Source organism: Saimiri boliviensis, chromosome 13 (assembly GCF_048565385.1).
Source record: "Saimiri boliviensis isolate mSaiBol1 chromosome 13, mSaiBol1.pri, whole genome shotgun sequence".
NCBI lineage: Eukaryota > Metazoa > Chordata > Mammalia > Primates > Cebidae > Saimiri > Saimiri boliviensis.
The window spans coordinates 104746917-104768265 of NC_133461.1; the positions used below are offsets into that span (position 1 = coordinate 104746917).

General features: G+C 41.7%; 1 protein-coding gene across 8 annotated transcripts in view; it reads left to right on the forward strand.

Moving 5' to 3' along the window:
• MSRA (methionine sulfoxide reductase A) overlaps positions 1-21349 on the forward strand; it is a 379414-nt gene that overhangs the window by 154279 nt on the left and 203786 nt on the right. For 7 of the 8 annotated variants that reach the window (XM_074384143.1, XM_010347800.3, XM_010347801.3 and 4 more), the window contains one exon: positions 170-238. The exons of the other annotated variant lie outside the window; for it this stretch is intronic. In XM_074384143.1, the coding sequence (XP_074240244.1) occupies positions 170-238 (69 nt within the window). The remainder of the gene's footprint in view (positions 1-169; positions 239-21349) is intronic. 8 annotated transcript variants of the gene reach the window in all.

Here is a 21349-nt window from a genome sequence, read left to right on the forward strand (position 1 = left end):
AACTGAGATTAAAACCAAAATAATTGAAGCTGTCTTCAGAGGGTAAGCTTGAGTGCATTTTTAACTCAAAGGAGAAATAGGCTCATTGACACATTTAATGACATGTGTTAGTATGTGTTAGAACTTTACACTTAAACTTGCATTTCTTTCTTTCTTTTTTTTTTTCTAGCCAAACATCATGTCAATGGCAACAGAACAGTCGAACCTTTCCCAGAGGGAACACAGATGGCTATATTTGGTAAGATATCAACTCTGAAAGAAAACCCAAATTGTGTGCGCAGATGAGTGCCAAATTTCTTAGTTTTAGCAAGTGTCCTCAGGGCTTCAAAATCTGGGCTCTTCTAGATATTTACAAGTTGTTACAGCCAAGAAAACCTTTGAGTTCCTAGTAATTTCTGAGATTGGAAAAGCTTATTCTATAGAATTTAGTGTGCTTTATTTTCTCACATCGACAACCAAGTATCAAACTATTTGCTATTTCTTATGTCCACATTATGAATTAACCTGCTAATTTAGGGGTTGAGTTTTTCTTTGCTAGCAGGGATTTTTTTTTTTCCCACATGGATATATCAGTTTGTTAAAGGCTGGGATTTAAGTAGTTTTGACTTGTTATTCCCCAAAAATCGATCTAATTGAATGATCTATTTCTTCCCCATCATGAATTAAGCATGCTCCTTAAGAGAAAACATTGATTAAACATGTTTTCAGCGAAGTCCAGTCCCTGAGTGGTATACTTAAAATGTACGATTATGTGGCCGGGCAGAACTTCTCTGTTAAAATTTCAAACTGTTGGGTCAAGAGGTCCTCTTTAATCCGTGTTTCCCTCCCTCCGTTTCTTGTGTCATCTACACCTCCTTTAGAATGTCTCTGCACATGGCCCTTTCTTTGCCTGCCTTCTTTTCTCTGTTCCTTTCCTTCCTTACCTCCCCTTTTTGTGGGCCTCCCTCCCACTTCCCCTCCCCTTCTCTCTAGCAAATCTCTGGGGTTCATCCCTGTTGTTACCCACTGAAAACGATGACCTCTCTCCTCTGGAATTTTAACTGGACATTCAGCGCCTCGCCTGGTTCCTTCCCCTCCACCTTTAGATGATTCTGTGATGACTCTCATCCTAAAAACATGAGGTCCCTTGATTTCATGCCTCCTGTATCTTCTCTCCTACTTCGGTCTTGATGGCTGTCTCCTCTGAAGGTACAAAACTGCTCTGAAGCCTTGAAGTGCGCTTGAACTGGAAATCAGCCTCAGAACAACCTGGTCTGTGAATGAGCACATTCAAGATAGATTGTACCCTTATTCCCAGAGATGGACCCGGAATTAGGCATCAGTGAGGATTAGCAGTTGGAGAGTTATAAACAGGGTCCCAGTTCTACCTCAGTGTTGGTAAATCATGCTCTGTGCAGGCTATCACCTTTTAAGATAGAGTCATTGGTGATTAGAAATCATTATGCTCAGAAATTTAAATGGAGAAGTTGATTTTGTAGAAGAGGGCCTCACAGACTCTCTAATAGAAACATGTGCTAAAATGTTTGATTTGCTAACCCTCCTGTCCCAGCATGGTGTCTGTTATTATGGGACAAAAAATGTCACATAAATCAATGTTCATAGGGTTCTTTTGATTATTTATTTATTTCTTTTCCGGTCTCTCAAAATTTGCCAACCCCAGGCATATGAGAAACTAGGTCTTATGTCACATTGGGAAATAGTAAATGACACTAACTCCTTTTAGTGGGGTTCTCTCTGTTGTGATATTGGAGTAAAACTTCTTTCTTGAAGGGCAGACCCAGTATCAGATGGGCTGATGACATTGTTTGACTACAGAATGGGAAATATCAGGAAATAAGGCTCTATGGCAAGCCTTTTTTTTTTTTTTTTTTTAAAGCCAGGGTTGGGGGCGAATGGGTTTGATTTATAGTGCGTTATTAAACATCCTTACCCAAGGCCTTCATTGTTTGACTTTAGACAAGTAACTTCTCCTCTCTAAGCCTTGAGTTTTTGATGCCTCCATTTTCTGAGAGCTGACGGGTGAGCTCTAAGACCTCTGCAATCTAGGCCCTTGGCTTTTACCTCTTACATATTCAGGACTGAAGACTCTTGGAGCAGGAGGCAGCCCCTGGGAGGCCCGCTGTGCATGGCCAGCATGTGTGGTTTTAAAAGAGATGAATCATGTGCATAATTTCTATAAGTTAACAACATGTAAGAGGCAGAATTATACAGATCGTAAAATAGAATACATTTGACATCTAAGAATTCCTACTTTAGAAGTGCAGTTTAGCTCTTCCAGATGCTTAAATTAAGGCCCTATTTTGGTTAAGTATATGCAAGCATTTCATATTAATGTCTTCAAAATGATTCTCACTTTCTCACTTTCTATGACTTGTCCACCTGGCCTAGAGGGGAGTGATGAGTTTTGCAGCCTTTGAGGACAGGCTTCTGCCATTCTGGGTTGTTTACCACTGCATTGGAAAGGTCAACTCAGCACAGTGCCTGACTCTGGAGTACGTTGGGCATTTCACCCTGCCAGCCCCTTGCAAAGCTGATGGACTCACATAGTTCTCTTCCTAGCAAGCCCATGTGACTTATCCAGAGCCACTTGGCCAAGGAGGTGGTTGGTGGAGCTAGAGTTTGAACCCAAATCTAATTGACCCTGAATCCATGTTCTCGTCATGATGTTCCCAGACTCTCTCTGCACTGGTTCAAGGAGCCCTGGGAAGGCCTGATAGATTCAGAGGCACCTTTCAGCTGGATCCATGCACAAAAGCATGATTTCCAGCCAAACCCATTTAGCAAATCGATTTGTATGCTTGCATGCCTTCCTAGAAGGAGTCTTGAGAAGCAGCCTTTGCTGGGAGCGTACTGGTTGGAGCAACATCTCCTACTACTATCATGCTTTTCCATTTGACCGTAGTAGCATGTATTAATGCACAGGAGAATGTCTTAGATTCACTTGACTGTGAGTTTGCCAAAACAGTGATGGCACTTGTACTTGTTCAAACCCATTCTTCAGCCTTGGAAGTCTTCATATTTTGTGATAAAATAGTATCGCCAATTACAATGTCATTTTTTCTTTTTATTTTTCTTTCTTTTTTTTTTTTTTTGAGATGGTGTCCCACTCTGTTGCCCAGGCTAGAGTACAGTGGCGCAATCTCAGCTCACTGCAACCTCCACCTCCTGAGTTCAAGCTATTCTTCTGCCTCAGCCTCGCAAGTAGCTGAGATTACAGGTGTGCATCACCATGCCCATCTAATTGTTTTTCTTTCTTTTTTTTTTTTTTTTTTTTTTGTATTTTTAGTTTCTCCATGTTGGCCAGACTGGTCTCAAACTCCTGACCTCAAGTGATCCACCTGCTTTGGCCTCCCAGAGTGCTAGGATTACAGGCATGAGCCATCGCCTCTGGCCACAGTGTCATTATCTATTGATTAACCAGTTGAATATACCTTACCTGTAGAATGCTAACTAAATAAGAACTTTAAAATTTAATCCGCTCTGCAAATGACCATTGAACTACCATGAAGCTTTTAGATTAGAATGTGAAATGTGAGGAAGGACAGCTGGAGTGTGAGATAAAGGGATTCCAGTGTGAAAATTGCATGAATGGGTCATATCAAGGGATCAGAGAATAGATAGATGATTCCTTAAAAACTGTTGCTGGCCTACAGTCTTTGCAGGTTTTCTTTTGTAGTCCAACAGTTTTTCTCCTGGTCTTGTTTTTCTGCCCTCGCCATTCTTAGGCTCCTCTGTGGCTCTCCCTCTCCCCTCCCTTTTTGGACAATGAGAACGAAGGTAATAGGCTCGGTCCTTCTGGGAGGCTTCTCCTGCCTGTGTGTGGTGCTCTCTTTCAAGTCAGTGGGAGCCCTTTGCTTGCAAGCTGGAAAAGTGGAGCCATACATTCGCAATTACTTCCTGTCTTTGTTCATGGTGGGGGTGTGTGCCCTCTGGCTCTCAGCCCTTTGATCCTGAGAGCGCCCGCCCTGTGTAGTGGGCATTACTGTGTTCCTTTATGGGCAGACAAACTGAGGCACCCAGAGATTAAAGAAACATGGCCAAGGCTTCCTCAGGTATGAGAACATCTTTTGCTGTGCCTATCTCAGAAAGGTTTTTTCTGGCTGTCAATATCTTAATGAAAGTGACAGTCAGTTGGCTGTGGGCCACTCGGTCCACGCGGAGGGCCAGGCTCCAGCCTCTGCAGAGGTGGTTCTGGCACAGAGCAGCTACTCATTGCCTTAAAAATACTCTAGAGTCAAGAAAATGGGTCATTTCACAAGATAATCAAAGCTTACTAATTGAAAAGGCTGGAAAATGGATGGCAGGGATTCCAAGCATAATTTGTGAAGATTTTTGGTACAATTAAAAAGTATTTTATATAAAAAATTAACCAAGCATGGTGGCACCCACCTGTAATCCTAGCTACTTGGGAGGTTGAGGCTGGAGAATCAGTTGAACCTGGGAGGCAGAGGTTGCAGTGAGCCAAGATCGCACTACTGCACTCCAGCCTGGGTGAGAGAGTGAGACTGTCTCAGAAAAAAATTTAAACTTTACTATCTTTGAACATAAAAATTTGTCACCCAAACTAGGATATGTTTGAGAGTGAAGAGGGTGCTATGAACAATTCTATTGAAATAATGAGTGATAAACCTGGAAGGTTTTAGGCAACCAGGATATAATGTCCCCTGTAGCAAGGTCGTATATTATAAAATATTGCACCAAGAATAATAAAGACACACTGAGTTATGTAAAAATGGAAAAATAATGAACTTGGATAGACAAAATAAAGTGAACAAATGAAAAAAATTGCAATACCATAGATTGGATTGTTTATAATATCACATCCATACTAGTAGTTATGATAGTTCAATAAGAGTAAGGGAATTGATCTGATTATACACTTACAGTTTTACTATTATACTAATACTTTCCAGGTATGCAGGGTTATGAATGCTCCATCACTTGAGGTATTAAGATGGTAGAATGGTCCTCCCTAATGAGTTTGGAAGTGGGGCTGTGTAGCCTTTTAAGACCCTTTCTTCTCAATTACTGAGAACTGACTTTGTTTCAGAACACTGAAACATGAAAAAATTCTGCTAACTCAAAATTCTTTGACCCCATCATTATTTATGTTTTAATTCAAAATTTCTGTGGGTACATAGAAGGTATATATATGTATGGGGCATGTGAGATGTTTCAATACAGGCATGCAATGTGTAATAATCACGTCATGGAAATGGGCTATCCATCACCTCAAGCATTTATCCTTTGTGTTACAAACAATCCAGTTATTTTTAGTTATTTTTAAAATATGCAATGAAATCATTACTACTATTAGTCGCCGTGTTGTATTATCAAATACTAGGTCTCATTCATTCTTTCTATTATATTTGGTATCCATTAACCATCCCTACCTTCTCACATACCCCTACTACCCTTCCCAGCCTTTGGTAACCATCATTCTACTCTCATCTTGATGCGTTTAATTGTTTTGATTTTTAGATCCCACAAATAAGAGAGCACATGTGATTTTTTTTTTTTTTTTTTTTTGTGCCTGGCTTACTTCACTTAACATAATGGCCTCCTTTTTGTGCCTGGCTTGTTTCATTTAACATAGCGTTGTTGCAGGTGACAGGATCTCAGTCTGTTTCATGGCTGAGGTGTACTCCATGGTGTACATGTACCACATTTTGTTTATCCATTCTGTTGATGGGCACGTAGGTTGCTTCCAAATCTTGGCTATTGTGAATGACTGCTGCAACAAACGTGGGAGTGCAGAGATCTCTTTGATACACTGATTTCCTCTCTTTTGGGTCTATACCCGGCAGTGGGATTGCAGAATCTGAAGCTATGAAACTATGCCATTTAGGAACTCACATCCATGCTGTTTGGTGAGAGGTAAGATTCTGCAGTGAGAAACCTTAATATTCAGAAATTGATACCAAGCAGCAACAGCACAAGTACTTCTTCAAATTCTTTGGGTTGTTGTGACTTGATAGACTCCTGGTAGCCTGACAGCAATGTCTCCCTGACCTCAAGCCACTGGGAAATGTGTTTTCTGGGTCAGATTCTCTGAAGATTCTTCAAACAAGTTGGGGGAGCAAAAACCAAGCCAAGGCTTCAGGAAAATATGCTGTTAGTCACATGACACATCTCTGTTGAGAGCCAAGGTGCCAAACGGAGCATTCGTGGGACCTTTTCTTGAACAGCTGTGTGGAAGAACTGATCCCGGAGCTGGGGCCAGTGGCTGGCAGCAGTCCAGAGATGTGCCCCTCTGTGGGGTACTTACCTACCTTCGGACCCTCCGAGGAGAGTGAGAGCAATGTAAATGAACCAATCACAAGAAATTGTTTTCCCCCCTGACTTGAATGGGAGGTGAGTTTTGAATCAGCCCTGGTTATTTGTCTGCCAGCCAAGAAAACATCATAGGAAGCAGTCGGCAATATGTCAGACTTCAAAGGGAAGTGTCCTGGTGTCTCACTGGCGCACATCCAGCGTGATGTTGGTAAATAACCGAGTCCCGGTGTAGCGTATTTCTCCATGAATCTTGACTGAAAACTACTGAAGCCCATTCTGTGAGCTGTGGAGGGGCAGCCACTCATTCCAGGAAAAAGGCCAGAAAGAATGACATTGAAATGTGTTTATAATTAACCAAACAATCTAAATTCACAAGATGGTCAGGACTGCAAGCTGCTAACTAGTACAAACTTTTTAAATGGTAGAGCACCCGGGGAGATACAAATAGTCCTTTCTCCCTGAGTAATTTGAAGCACCTTGAGGGGGCAATGACTGGTCATTGGTGGTAGTTTAAGGTGCATTTTATTTTACATATCTTGTGCATGATTTCAACTTTTAGTTTCTTCTTGAGTGCAGAGAAGTCAGATAATATACAGAAGGATAAAGAGAACTTTGAAACCCTCTATTGAAAATCTCTTCTGGTTTGGGAAGCATTGGCTGGCATGGTGCAGCCACGTTGACCTGGACTGGTCCAGAAAAGAACAAGTATAGAGTCACAGAGAAGGGTGGGTTCATATGTTTAGAGCATGGAAGGTGGACTGTAGGTTGAAGAATGGGTCAGAATCCATTGTAGAGTGGAGTAAATTAGATAATGTTTCATATAATAACGCTTCACTTGTATAGAGATCACTTATCCATCAACTTTACCCGTTTGGGTTGTAGGTAAGAACTGGAAAGTGAAGCCCTCCTTCCACAAAAAGGTTATGGAGAAGTCTGTAAAGAATTCAGAATTCCCAGAGGTTACTGAAGTCCTGTCATCCTTCTTGACTCTAGAAAAGTTTCTTCTGCCTTCTTAAGCCCTATCTCTCGTCTGTAACATGATGGGAAGACTGTTTGCTCCTAGGACTGTGGTCAGAGTGTCAGGAAATGATGCATCAGGCCCTTGGCGTGGGGTTGACAGGCCTGGCTGGACAGGTGCTCCCTGGCGGACCAGCTATTCTCCTCACTTGGGATGAGCGGTGATCAAGGCCCCAGGAGAGTGGCACCAGCATCATGGGGCTCTATGGAATCCATCACCTCTCCTTCGTAGCATCTCGCAAGTCCGGTAACTCGGGGATTTTGAAGGATAACATACAGCATTAGTGGAGCACTCACCTAATATTGGCTGGGTACGGAGAAGCCCCTGTTATTAAACTCTGTGTCAGGCTCAGTCTCACCATGGGTCCAAGTGAGATGGGTTGCTTGCTTCTGTGTCAATACAGAGCTCTCAGAAAATACTGTATTTCTCCTTTGGCCTCCGCTATAAAGCTGATCAGATGTGGCTAATTTTTTCACTGTTTGCAGTAGTATACACGACCACCGCTTGACTGACCTTTTTCCTTTCAGTTTTAACAATGAGAGAGAGAGAGATTTAGTTTATAATTGTGGAGGACATTTCTTAAATTTCTACAGAGAAATTACATTCAACAGGATGTGCAGAAGAAACAACCAGTTATCTTCTATTGCTTCTCTGTTCATTAACTTTTTTAAGAAGAGAAACATAGGTATGGAGAACAACTAAAACTAAAAGAGTGACTCATTATTCAGTTTAACCCAGCTAGCATTTTTAAAAAATATATAGAACAATCAAGGATCAAATGCAGGTAACATAAAACATAATGTTCTGTTTCTTGTTCTCATTCTCCGCAGACATTTATCTTGGGCCTTGTTATAAAATGGATTATTAAAATATTAAATGGAACATTAAAATATACGCAAGACACAGCCAACTAACATGCATTAGAATTGGGTAAATATTAGGCTAAAGGAAAAGAAAAGTGAAATGAAATAAACAAAGAATGTGTGTCACAGTCTTACATAATTTATAAAACTTGATAATAAATTTGGCCCTGTGTTTCCTAGCAACAACATGAAGAAAAATCAGTTGGTTGCATGATGGACTTCCTTTTTAAAAAATTATGGTAGCATATACATCATATAAAATGTATCATTGTAACCTGTTTTTAAGCATACGGTTCAGGCGTGTTAAGTACTTTCACGTTATTGAGCAGCCATCACCACCATCTATCTCCAGAGTTATTTTATCTTCTCAAAGGGAAGCTCCATATCCACTAAACACTGTCTATTCCTCCTTCCCCCAGCCCCTGGGAACCCCTATTCTACTTTCTGTCTCCCTGAATTTGACTGTTCTAGGGACCTCCTACAGATAGAATCATATAGTATTTACCCTTTTGTAATTGGCTTATTCTACTTAGCATAATGTCTTCAAAGTTCATGTTGTACTATGTATGAAAATTTCCTTCCTATTCCATTGTATCTATAGGCCACATTTGGTTTATCCATTCACCTGTCAATCAGTACTGGAGTTGCTTCTACCTTCTGGCCATTGTGGGTAAGGCTGCGACAAACCTGAGTGTACAAATCTCTCTTCAAGTCCCTGCTTTCCATTCTTTTGGGTGTATACCCAGAGATGGAATTGCTGGAGCATATGGTAATTCCATGTTTAATTTTTTGAGGAGCTGCCATATCATTTTCCACAACGGCTATACTTTTACGTTCCCACCAGCGAAGCACAAGGGTTCCAATTTCTCCACATCCTTGCCAACCCTTGTTATTTATTTATTTTTAAAAATTATAGCTGTCCTAATGGATGTGAAATGGTGATGGATTTAAGTTTGACTTACTGATTCTAAAAATGTACATGCTTGGGGGAGTCACAAGAATTTTGGATTCCGGAACCAGAAAGAAATTTCTTTCAAGGGTACTTAGAAGAAGGACACTGTGTACTGCAAAGCATTCAGCAGCACTGCTGGTGGCACCCTTGGAGTGAGTGGCATGCGAGTGTAATGGCTGTTTGTTACTCTGCTCTTCCCTTTGGGTTCCTGACTCTCTTCCAGCAAGGGGCAATTTGGCCCTCACATCCCTGCAGGTGCTGGCGTGCTTGTCTGGTAGCTCTGGTTTAACCCAGAAGTTAGTTGCATTTTATCTAAAACAAGCAATGGACCAGGTATCCTGTAGGAGATTTTTCTGTCAATATCATTTATCTCAGTTGAGTTTTAAAAGGTATTTGTTTTTTACTTTGCAATTGTGAAAGACGTCAAACATATAAAAACAGAGAGCTTAGTATCCTGAAGCCTTGCTCGCTTAGCTTCTATAGGTCTCAGCTTACGGCTAAATGTGCTTTGTCGACATCCCCACTCCTTCCCCTCCTCTATCCTAGTATATTTAAAGCAAATCTCAGCTACCCTATCAACTCATCCATGAATATTTCGGTATTTATCTCTAAAAGATAAGATGGATTTTTTAAATCATACCTAAAATAAAACTTTTTAAATATCATCAAATCTCCAGTGAGTCCATTTCCCCGTTGCCTCATAAATGTTTTTTAAAACCGTTTCTGTGAATCATGAGCCAGATCGCCTATACACTGCAATTGGTTGATATAAGTATTTAGTCTCTTTTCATCTATGAGTTCTCTCTCTCTCTCTCTCTCTCTCTCTCTCTCTCTCTCTCTCTCTCTCTCCCTTGCTATTTATTTGTTGAAGAAATTAAATAATTCAGCCTGTACTGTTTTCTTCAGTCTGGTCCGAACAATCATGTTCATCTGTCTTCTTGTATATTCTACACACTGAGAGTCAGAGGCCTGATCAGCATCCATAAGTGGTGGTGTGCGATTCAGGAGGCATTTAATACCCAGTTCCTTTATTATTATTATTTATTTATTTTGAGACATATTCTCACTCTGTTGCCCAGGCTGGAGTGTAGTGGCATGATCTTGGCTCACTGCAACCTCCGCTTCCCAGGTTCAAGTGATTTTTCTGCCTCAGCCTCCTGAGTAGCTGGGGTTACAGGGGTGTACCACCACACCCAGCTAATTTTTGTATTTTTAATAGAGAAGGGGTTTCACCATGTTGGCCAGGCTGGTGTTGAACTTTGACCTCAGGTAATCTACCTGCCTCCCAAAGTGCTGGGATTACAGGTGTGAGCCACCGTGCCAGGCCCTGGTTCCTTTTCTTTTGGTGAAGTCAGCAGCCCCTTACTGATCATTACCTCGATCCATTATTTTCTCAGAAGCTGCAACCTATTTTAATTCTAGCATTTTTTAAATTCGTGAGCTGCAATATTTCTATAAATAGAGACTTCTCTTTATCAACTATTTGGTTACTGTGAGATCCAGTTTGCCGAGGAAGGCAGGATAAATGGTGATTTTTTCCATGTCTACCGTTTTGTCCCGTGTCTCTGAGCATGGCTTTAAATGTATATTCCCAAGTGAAAGCAAATGTATGGATAGTTGTTTAAGTCCAAAGCCATTTAACAAGTGATAGAAATCTCCTTAATGCAACTGAGGGACCATTTTCACTTGCGCATTCAACCAGACTATTGAAATTTATAACCGGCTGGATGAATACTTGAAAATAGAGCCACAGTAGACAGATTGCCGCAACAGATTTGAGTAAAGCAAGAAGCAGGCACACTGTCAGGTGGCAGAAGATAGATTCTCAGGCAGAGCTCCCTCCACGAAACAGCGATCTTGTCTCTCATTCTTTCCCCAGATCTTGTGACCAGGGGACATGCTGCCGTGCAGCTTTGAGTCCCGACCCTCAGTAGCTCAGGATTAAAAAAGCAACTCCAGAGAGGGCCTGGGTTGGAGGAGGTCTTGCTTCTAGATGTAGAATGCCTTCAAAATGTTGAAATGGTAGAAATGGAGAAGCAGTCGAGAAATTATAAAGCCTACTCAGGGGTGCTGCCCACAGGGAAGATTAACAGTTAGTCCATTTCACCTGGAGTGTTTTTTTGCGCCTCTGCTTAATATGGTGAATGAGTTTGAAGGCAGCAGAAGACACTTACCAGAGTGCAGTTTCCATATTTCCAGTTTTCACAGGCAGTATAGGTAAAACTACCCATGGTTATCACTGCCACATTTTTGGGGATTCAAGAAGAGGAGATGTTTACTGAACTACTTCTTTTTTAATCACATACATATATCATGTATGTATTTTTTAAGTGATCTCAAATCCTTTTTTGGAATAATGTTATATATGAGTAAGGGAAATAAAAATAAAATAATGGCCATGAATGAAATTTGTTAGGTCCAGTACAATCTAGAGGTGTTTTTTTTTTTTCTTTTTTTTTTTCTGGTGGGCAATCAAAATCAAACAGTGCTAGTTCTATTTTTCCAGGAGTAATTGGGAATGTTACCACTGGAAGCCTAGGAAGTGGGATTCAGTTGAAGCAACATGGTTGAACCACGTTGGAGAAACAGACGTTTAACTTGGCATACCTTAGACCCAAATAGTGTGAACAATGATGCAAGAATCTGTGAGCTTTCCCTAAGTTCTTATGTACAGCGTCTTAGAAGCCCATGATCATTGTGTTGTTAGGTGTTCATAGCCACTAGGTGTTATTAGGAAACACACTCTTCATCTTCCTATGTCATCTGTATCCCAGACTTTGACAAAGAATTAGAGTTGACCAACACCAAGTTTCCTGGCTGAGCCCTCTGATCTCGGAAGTAACAGTGGTGCCTGCAGATGGATATCTTTCTGATGTAGGTCCCACCCTATATCCTTCCAGATTTCAGCTGGGATTCCAAGATTCATGATAATATGGAAATAATCAGTGATACATCATGGTAGACATTACCATGAACAAACTCAAAACAATCTTTCAAAAATATGCTTAGCATAAGCTGAGTGAACGCATCCTCACATGTGGCCTTCCAGAACTGAGCCTACTCAGGGTGAATCAGCACTGTTCTTTTGTAGGAAAAGAAATTTTATTTTATTTTTTTTGCCATATGTCTGTTCTCTCCTAAAAACCCCTATACAGTCCTGTATATCTCAGTCATCTTTTTATGTGATGGCCCTTTTCCAGTTTCCTAATCTCCATAATTCTGCCACTTGTCAGGTCAGGATGGAGATGTTTCTAGTGGAAGCCTGTGTCCATCTAGCTTCCAGCACCCTCATATGGATTCAGTGCTTGGTGACATTCTTATTACCCTTTCTTCCACCAGGGTTCTGTTTCCTCAGCATATGACCTGTATCAGGGTGGCAGAGATACTCATGTTGGGAAGCATGGAAGAGTTTTGATTCATCTCACAAGGATATTAATTGAGGAGGACTGGGGAGGGTCATCTGGGGAATTTCGGGAATGTGATGACGCTACGAGCAGGAAGTGACAGCTACCTCAGGACAGATGAGCCCGGAACCCTTTCCCAGTTCCTAGCTCTTGGTTGAATAACTTGTGCCTGGCAGGTGTGTCTTTGACCAGGCCTCGCATTGACAGTTCTGCAGTGCACATATGCAGTGGGGTGGCCACACTATGGGGAAAGCCCGATGGCATAGAGTCTGTGTGTGGCTCTACTTTGCCATGCTCAGAAAGTAAGAGCTGCCTTTTTACAAGTAAATAGCCAGTGTATGCTTTAATGCTGGTGACAATACATAAGTCTGCAGTGACACGTAACAAATGACCAGACATCTGCACCAACTGAATGACAAATAGCTTTTCAATTGCCGTGAAGGTGTTGGTAACTCTATTGAAGTTTTTGTCCCCATTTTTTCTCTTATGTAAGACATTTTTAATCTACCTTGCAATGAAGAAGCTGTTAAACACTTTCACCAGCACCACCTAGCTTTTCCATTTCCGTAGTAAGCTCCATATTAGAATATATATATATTCATTTGTTCTTCACAGTTAACTCTGAGATGAAAAAACTGAGGCTTGGAGACATTGACTTCCCCAGGGTCAGGCTACTAGTTAATGGCAGAACTAGTTGAATGGTCTGGCACTGAGATTATTTATTCATATATTCATCAGATGGTTTATTGCAACAGGAGACAAAAAAGTCTTTCCTCTCAAGGAGCTTACACTCCAGTAGTGTGGGACAGAAAATTATATAAATATCTTAAGCATACGGCATGTCAGATTGCGATAAGTGCTGTTGATTAAAGGCAGGGGAAGAGAATAGGAAATGCTAGGCTATGGTTGAGGGGTTGTAATTTAAATTAATGTAGTCAGAGAAGGCATGCATGAAACAGACCTGAGAGAGGTGAGAGGTTGTCTTGCAGAGATTTATGGAAAAAGTGTCCCAGGCAGAAGGAATGCAAGTGCAAAGGCCCTGAGGCAGGAGTGGCTTGGCTGAGGCCTCTGTGATTGGCATGCAATCAGCAAGGGAGGCAGAGGGAAAGCAGCTGAGGTCAGGGACTAAGATCATGAAGGGCAATTCATGGGTAACTTGTGGGTAATGGTGGGGACTTTGACATTTATTTTGCATGCTATAGGAAATCTAGAGGATTTAAGGCAGAGGTGTGATGTGGCTTTTTTTTAAAAGTCATTTTGACTGCTCTGTTGAAGATAGCATATTTAGGTTGGCTAGAGATGCAACAGGAATACCACTTAGGAAGCTGTCACCTCCTAGTTCAGTACTTTTGGCTTGAACATAACTGCTTTTAATTACAAAATAAATAAATAAGGCCCCTCTAGACCTTTCTCAAATGCCGTCTTTTCATAGTTTTGTAAGGTTTTTCTATCCCTCTGTTTTAAGAACTTAAATAGCCCTTTTAAATGACACATTAGCTTGGCTATTATCAAAAAGTCAGAAGATGACAATTGTTGGTGAGGATTCCCGCTGTCGGTGGGATTGTAAATTGGTATAGCCATTACGGAAAACAGTATGGAGGTTTGTCAAAAAAAATTTCAAACAGGACTATTATGTAATTCAACAATTCTACTTCTTCATATCTAAAGGCAATGAAATCACTATCTCAAAGAGATATTCATACTCCCATATTCATTGAGGCACTATTCACAAAGGCCAAGATAGAGTGTCCATCAGTGCATGCACGGATTAAAACCTGCGGCACATATACACAATGTAGCACCATTCAGTCTTAAAAAAGAAGGAAATCCTGTCATTTGCAACAATATGGATCAACCTGGAAAACATTCTGCTATACGAAATAAGTTAGGCACAGAAAAACAAATAGGGCATGATCTCACTCATGTGTGGAATTTCAAAAAGTCAAACTCATCAAAGCAGAGAGTAGCTTGATGGTTACCAGGGGCTGGGACATGTTGGTCAAAGGGTACAAAGTTTCAATTAGACCCGAAGAGTAAGTTCTGGAGATCTTGGTGACTATAGTTAATAATAATATATTGTATACTTGAAAATTGCAGAGAGAATAGATTTTTAAATGTTCTCACCATAAAACAGTGATAAGTGTATGAGGTGACAGGTGTGTTACTTAGTGTAATTTACTCATTCCACAGTGTGTACATATATCGAGACATCTTGTTGTACACTATAAATATATAAAATCTTGTCATTAAAAAGTAAATTTATAAAAAGTGATACTAGCTAAAAAGAGATACAAATCCTTCCTAGAGAGCATTTAGGTATTATTACTGCCCTACTTGTAGGTCAATATTTCTTGCATTTTTAAATAGAATGGTTTGAATTAAAGCACTCAGAATCATGTTGAAAGTGTGCATTGGATCTCATGCAAAATGGGTCATTTTATGAGAGTTGAAGCTGCGAAGCATTTCAGATTGTACTTCTGGTATACTTGGAATTGAGCACAGGTCAAAGGAACGTTGTAATGTGATTTAGAATATGAAATCTGTGCTTGAAATAAGACTAAAATATATTGATGAAGTAAATAAACATTTGCGTCTATCATTTAACTCTTTTACCTCCACAGACCACTGGGGTAGAATGTCAGATCTCAGTTATCAGGCAAATTTGGGTTTCAGTCAGTAAATTTGAAGACAGGTCAATAGAAATTATCCAAACTGTAGCACATAGAGAATAACTATTTTTACAGAATGAACACATCCTCAGTGATTCTGAGAGAATGCCAAGTGGTGTAATGTATGTGCACTTGGAGTGTCACCAGAAGCCCAGATAGATAATGGGAAAGAAAATGTATTTGAGGAAATAATGGCCATAAATTTGATGAAAATTATCAGGGTGTATTTAAGATGAATGCCAAATCTGGAAGGTTAAAGGCAGGGGTCAAATCAAGACCATGGCACAAAATGTTTCGGGTGGGGAGAAAGATACGTGTAAAACATGAAGGCCTATCTTGCCCAAAGACCACCCCTGTTTCATTTCCCTACTCCCCATTCCTTTTAGAACAAATGGGCTTTCCTTCTCTGGGTCCATGGTGACAGTGTGGCTTGGATTCACACCTGGGTTCAAATCTCAGCTCTGCCCCTTGTTAGTTCTAAGTCCAGGGCAAACAGCTATAGTCCCCATCCTAGGATCATCATTTGTTCAGTGGAGATAATGATATCTCTTCCAGGGCGGTTCTAAATAGTATAGGATGTGCACGTTTTTTAAAGGGTGGTGATGGGCCCGTCGTAGCTAGGCCCTCAACAGATAGTAGCTTCCTTCTCCCACCAAACCAATTCTTCTTGAGGTTATCTGGTGTCACCATTCACCTACTTAGCTATAAACCAGATTAAGAAAATTACACTTTTTCCAATGAGCATTAAGAACTATGGAAATGATAGGATCATCTGTGTGTTTTAGAATGATTGCTCCAGCCTCAGTGTGAAGCGTGGCATGAGGGCATGAGACAAGATTTGAAGAAACGAGGTTGGAGTCTCTTGCTACAGCCCACACACCTATTCATACCTGCCCAAATAAACAGCTCTATTTTCCTTTTCCACAAAAGATCTTGATTTTCCACACAGCCACAACTATTACCAGAAAAAAAAGACCAAACAAAAATTATCTGTGTCTTCTTTTCTCTAGGGCAGAGAGGGCATACTCTTTAATGAGTTAGAGATGGGGGCAGGACCAGGTGCTAGTCTTGCGCATGGGGTCCAGTGGACAGATCTGAGAGTCCCTCTACTAATCCATTACCACCTTATTTCTAGGAGATTTTGTTGCCTCCCCATCAGAGAGAAACACTCCATATGATACAGCTATGATCATATCATTCGTTTGCTGGGGAAATCTTGGTCACTAGAAAGATTCCTGCACTCCTTAGTCTGACATTTAAGGTCCTGTAGAACCTAATTTCAATCAACTCTACTAGCCTGTTTTAATGAATACTACTACTAGGGTCGGGCATGGTGGCTCCTGCCTGTAATTCCAATACTTTGGGAGGCTGAGACGAATGGATCACCCGAGGTCAGGAGTTCGAGACTCCAGTCTGGCCAACATGGCAAAACCCTCCCTCTACTAAAAATATAAAAACTAGCTGAGCTTGGTGGCATATGCCTGTAATCCCAGCTACTCAGGAGGCTGAGGCAGGAGAATCACTTGAACCCAGGAGGCAGAGGTTGCAGTGAGCCGAGATTGTACCATTGCTCTCCAGCCTGGGCTACAGAGTAGGACTCCATCTCAAAAATACATACATACATACATACATACATACTACTTCTCACCCAACTGGTGTTGAGGCCTTGTTGTCTCATCCCTCACTGTAACCACTACACACCTTCCCATATATTGAATTGAGATCCTCCTCTTCCTTCAAGTCTCAGTGACTTTCCTCAGTTCTTCCCCCTCATCCCTTCTTTGTGCCTTTGTTCACAGGATAAGGTTTGTCACATTGCATTATAATTAGAGATTGAATGGATTACCTGTCTCTGCCTGTGCTCTAAGCTTTTTGATGATAGGGACTAGTCTTGGATTACCAGGGCCTAGTCTCAAATATAAACCCTGAATATAAATACTTGTTAGATGAATCATATTCTTCACATTGTCAATAGAAGTGGGAAAAATTCTTTGTATTTATTTATTTAATTTGCCCAGAGTTGAGTAAGAACTAATTTTTAAAGTTTAGGTTTGAATAGAGGAGCCAAAAGCCATAGAGAGGAACTTAAAGAGGAAGTCTCAAAGGAACCTCTGGAAACTTCTGTGTGCTTTAGCTGTTGATGGGCCAATGCTCTTTATGGTGACAGCTCTTCTTTTGGTGTATGTGTCTCACCAGCCTAGTTTTCTGGGTACTTGTTGGATGAGTGATACTCAGGGGCCTCAGAGAGGAGGGACGCAGGGTGCAGGTGCTAGGTGAAGGGAATTTGTGTTTACCGACGATCTACCAGGTGCCCAGCCATGCCGAAAGGAAGAGATTTCCAAGGGAGGAAAATGGTTGGGAGATAGGAAAGTGACAGAGGAAGTATTCTATCTATGATTGAAAGAAATAAGCTGTCAATGACTGTGTGGCATGCCATAGGAAAAACAGAAAGTGTGAAATTCCTCAGGTTCACTCCACAGTAACTCAGGAAGAGCTCATGATGCCACTCAAGTTATTTCATAGCCCCAGATCTCATAGTTCCTGACATGAGATTAGGCTAAGCTAGTGGCAGAGAACCACCACTTCTAGTGTTTCCTTCACCACATTTCTATAGCAGGTGTCTGACCAGGTGACGGGATCATATATGATGAAAATACCGAGGATCTCAAGCCAGTTGTCTTGCCTTGGCCTTAGTTTTGAATGTGGGTGACGAAAGGCTTGCCTTTTCACTAACAGCCCTCCCAGCTCTGCCGTTCCTTCTGGGATGAAATTGAGCGATCCAGACTGATCTGCTGATGCTTTACTGCTTCTCAGGAATGCTAAGAAGAGAGTCCCATTGTGGCTGCAGATTGCTTTGGGGACCTTTCATGAAGATGTCTTCATCTGGGACCTCTTTCCCACATCCATTTGTCCTACATTTTCTTTTAGGATTGAACTGGAACTGAGATCATTCTACTGTGTTAATCAACACTTGCAATGTTGTGGTCACTGCTTCGTTGAAATTCTGTAGATATCCTACTCACTCTAGTAGGGAAAAGCAAATTGCAAAAACCTTAGAAAAGGCAGTGACCATGAACAGACACATCTAGGAAATAGAAAATTACTAAAGGATGCCTCTTTGGCAAACTGGATGCTATATATATATATATATATATATATATAATTTTTTTTTCCTTAAGGCTTTCTTTGCCCCAGGCCAGCTGGTAAGCATATTTGTCAAGTGCTGTTAAAGCCCTACAGCTCATTCTCAGCCTGCCCGATCTCAGCCTTGAACTCGCGTCCTCAGGAGGAGTTTGGTTCTCTTGGCCTGTGGTGCTACTGGCTATTTAATCCTTTGTCATCACCATGTCCAGCTGGGAGAACTGTGCTGGTCCAGAGAGCTGGTTTTGAGAAGCCTGGGCTTCCACATGCAGAGATCATTCTTTCTAGAGATCTGTGGCTCACTAGTCTGGAATGGCTGTGGCACCACTATCCTTCAGAGATACAGACACAGTGGGGCACATTTTAAGGAGAGCAGATAGTGAGTGTATCCCAGAACGTGTCCAATGAGGAGCAGATGAAGGAACTTGGGTTCTGCTTGGTGAAGACGAGGTCCATGGAGTTATCAGAGTTGTCTTCAAGAGGTCAGAGTGTTGACTGATTGTAATGAGGAAGAGGGGCTAAGTTTGCTCCCTGTGACCTCAAGGGAGAGGATTAGAATGAAGGAAGGAACATGCCAGCGTTTTGATTCAATGTAGGAGTAGCTTTCTAGCTGTCATTAGATCTGTAGAAGGGAACAGGCCACTTTAAGAGGCAGAGAGTAATTTGAGCTTTGGCTGAACACCTGTTTGCTGTGATATGAAAGGAGTTGTGAATATTTGCAGGGCGTTGAGACTAGATTAGAAGGAAGGTCCCTTCCAACCTTGGAATTCTGATTCTTGACCCCTCTTGGTAAATACAGACCTGGTACTCTTCAGAGAATATTCCTGGGGTCAAGGCTGAAATACAGCAATGTGTATAAAGAACCTGGCACTGCATTAATCACAGTGCAGAGGTACAGTGGAGTGTATACATGCATCTGAGCATGTTTTAAATTAGGGAAGAGGCTGAAAAGAAAAGTTAATCAAATTAAAGCAGCATTAGGAATGATGTGGACAGAAGGTAATTAGTTACCATCAAATACCGAAAATATCAATCAGAGTCCAATTGCTATATGGCTTCTCTTATTAGCAGAAGCTATTTTCACATTTCATAGTTTTCAGTCAAGAGTAGGGATAAGGAAGGTGTCTTGGTGAACTATTAAACATGATGTAGGTTTTCAGAAAAGTAAAGAACACAGAAGATACATTGAAATGTTGACATTTTTGCCACGTGTTCATCTTCCTTGTTCCTAGCAACATAGAGCGGAAATCTGTCTTTGAATCACCCTCTCTCCTGCTCTCCTCTTTGCTGGATAGCTGACCAGAAGAGACTTACTCCAGGCCACCAACTCGTTCTCTGGGAATGTGTGTCTGTGGCCAGGGCCTGGCTGTCTCTTGTCCACTGAGGTCTACTGAGCTGCCTTTCTAGGGTTAAGCTCAGGATATTTCTGGTCTCTGCATAGGTTCTACCTTCTGATCAAGGACTCACAACTATCCAACTGTAGCCTGGATTGAGGGTCCGTTTGTTGCCCTGGTCAGAGCTCTCATCCTGGTGTCACCCTTCTGCCTTTGTAGAGGCCAGGGAGCCAGGGAGAAGAGCACCTTGGAAATGTGCTGCACGTGATGTGCTCTATTTGTGCTCCAGACTCTACATGTACTTTACGGATATCCAGTAAATGCCCACTACAGAAAATGCAGCTCCAGTAGAGTGCTCCATAAAATTATGTTTTCTCCTCAAGATCCTCATGAATTACATGTCATTTATCAGGTGCCGCTTAATCTCCGTAACGAATAATCCGATACCACCACATCATCCTTCAAACCCTGTGTCTGCACAGGGAGCCTCTTAATTCAGCTTGCTTGCAGGCATCCATAGTGGTCCACAGAGAGCAGCTTCCGAAGTTGTGTCCAGGGAAGTGTAGCAGAAAGGACGTCGGCTTTGAATTCCAGGCCTTCCTGCGTTGGAGTCCGGAGTCTGTCTTGGTTCTATGTCTTTGGGCAAGTGACCTAACCTCTCTGAATCTCTGTTTTCTCATCCTTCAGTGGGGGGCTAGTAGTGTCTTCCTTGCAGGGTTATCATGGGATTCCACATGTACAGAGACACCCGTGTGTAGCTCCCAGCAGTCATTTGGTGGATACAAACTCCTTTATTCCTTTCCCTTAACTTACTTTTTCTTCATACTCTTTCCTAGAAAAGGATACCCTGTTACTGGCTGTTTGTAGGGAAAATTTTATTTACCCACTGATCACAATTGTAATGTCACAGTTAAAGTTGGGGAGAAGAAAAAAGAGGAAAAACTGTTTTGATTTTCTTATTTCATCCCACAGAGTCATCAGATCATTGTATGACCAACTAGGATGTTAGAAATAATTAAGTTCTACTCATTTTTTAGATGAAAAATTAAGGCCAGAGACTTGCCCTCACCTGCCCTTGGTTGAGACTAGTATTCTTTGCGGGTTTCGGGTGACAAAGACCTGGGTGGTGATAGTGAGCAGGAGATGGCGAGAAGGCGGGTATGTGAAGAAGCATTAAGCTTTTGCAAAGCTGTGGGTTCAGAAGCAGTCATTAGAGAAGGGGTCATCTGAGTTGGGTGATAACCAGAGAGTTCTATGCTTGAGCAATGGAGACACTGGCTCCGGAATTCTGTAGGCAGAGTCCAGAGAGGCTGCTTTGAGGCTGCAGTACGGTGCGTTTCATCTGAGGGCTTGGGGCCGGCTCTGAGGCTGTACCACAGCATGCTGTGATTCTCAGAGATCGGAGTGACCGGAGGAGCAGCTCCAACCTCGGGTGGACTGAGAGGGGGTTTAGAGGGTGTACATGCCTATGTGGGGAGGGCAGAGGTGGTGCAGGCAGGGAGCCTGAGAGAAGAGAATGGACACCAATACTGAGTACCTCATAGATGAAATCCCCTCAATGGCTGTGAATAATGGTCTCTTTACTCCTAGTTTACAGATGAGGGAAAAAGGGTTAGAGAGGACAGAGAGCTTGCCCGAGGCCACACAGGTACTAAGTGTTTGAGCACATTAAGTCTGATTGAAATATGCCCC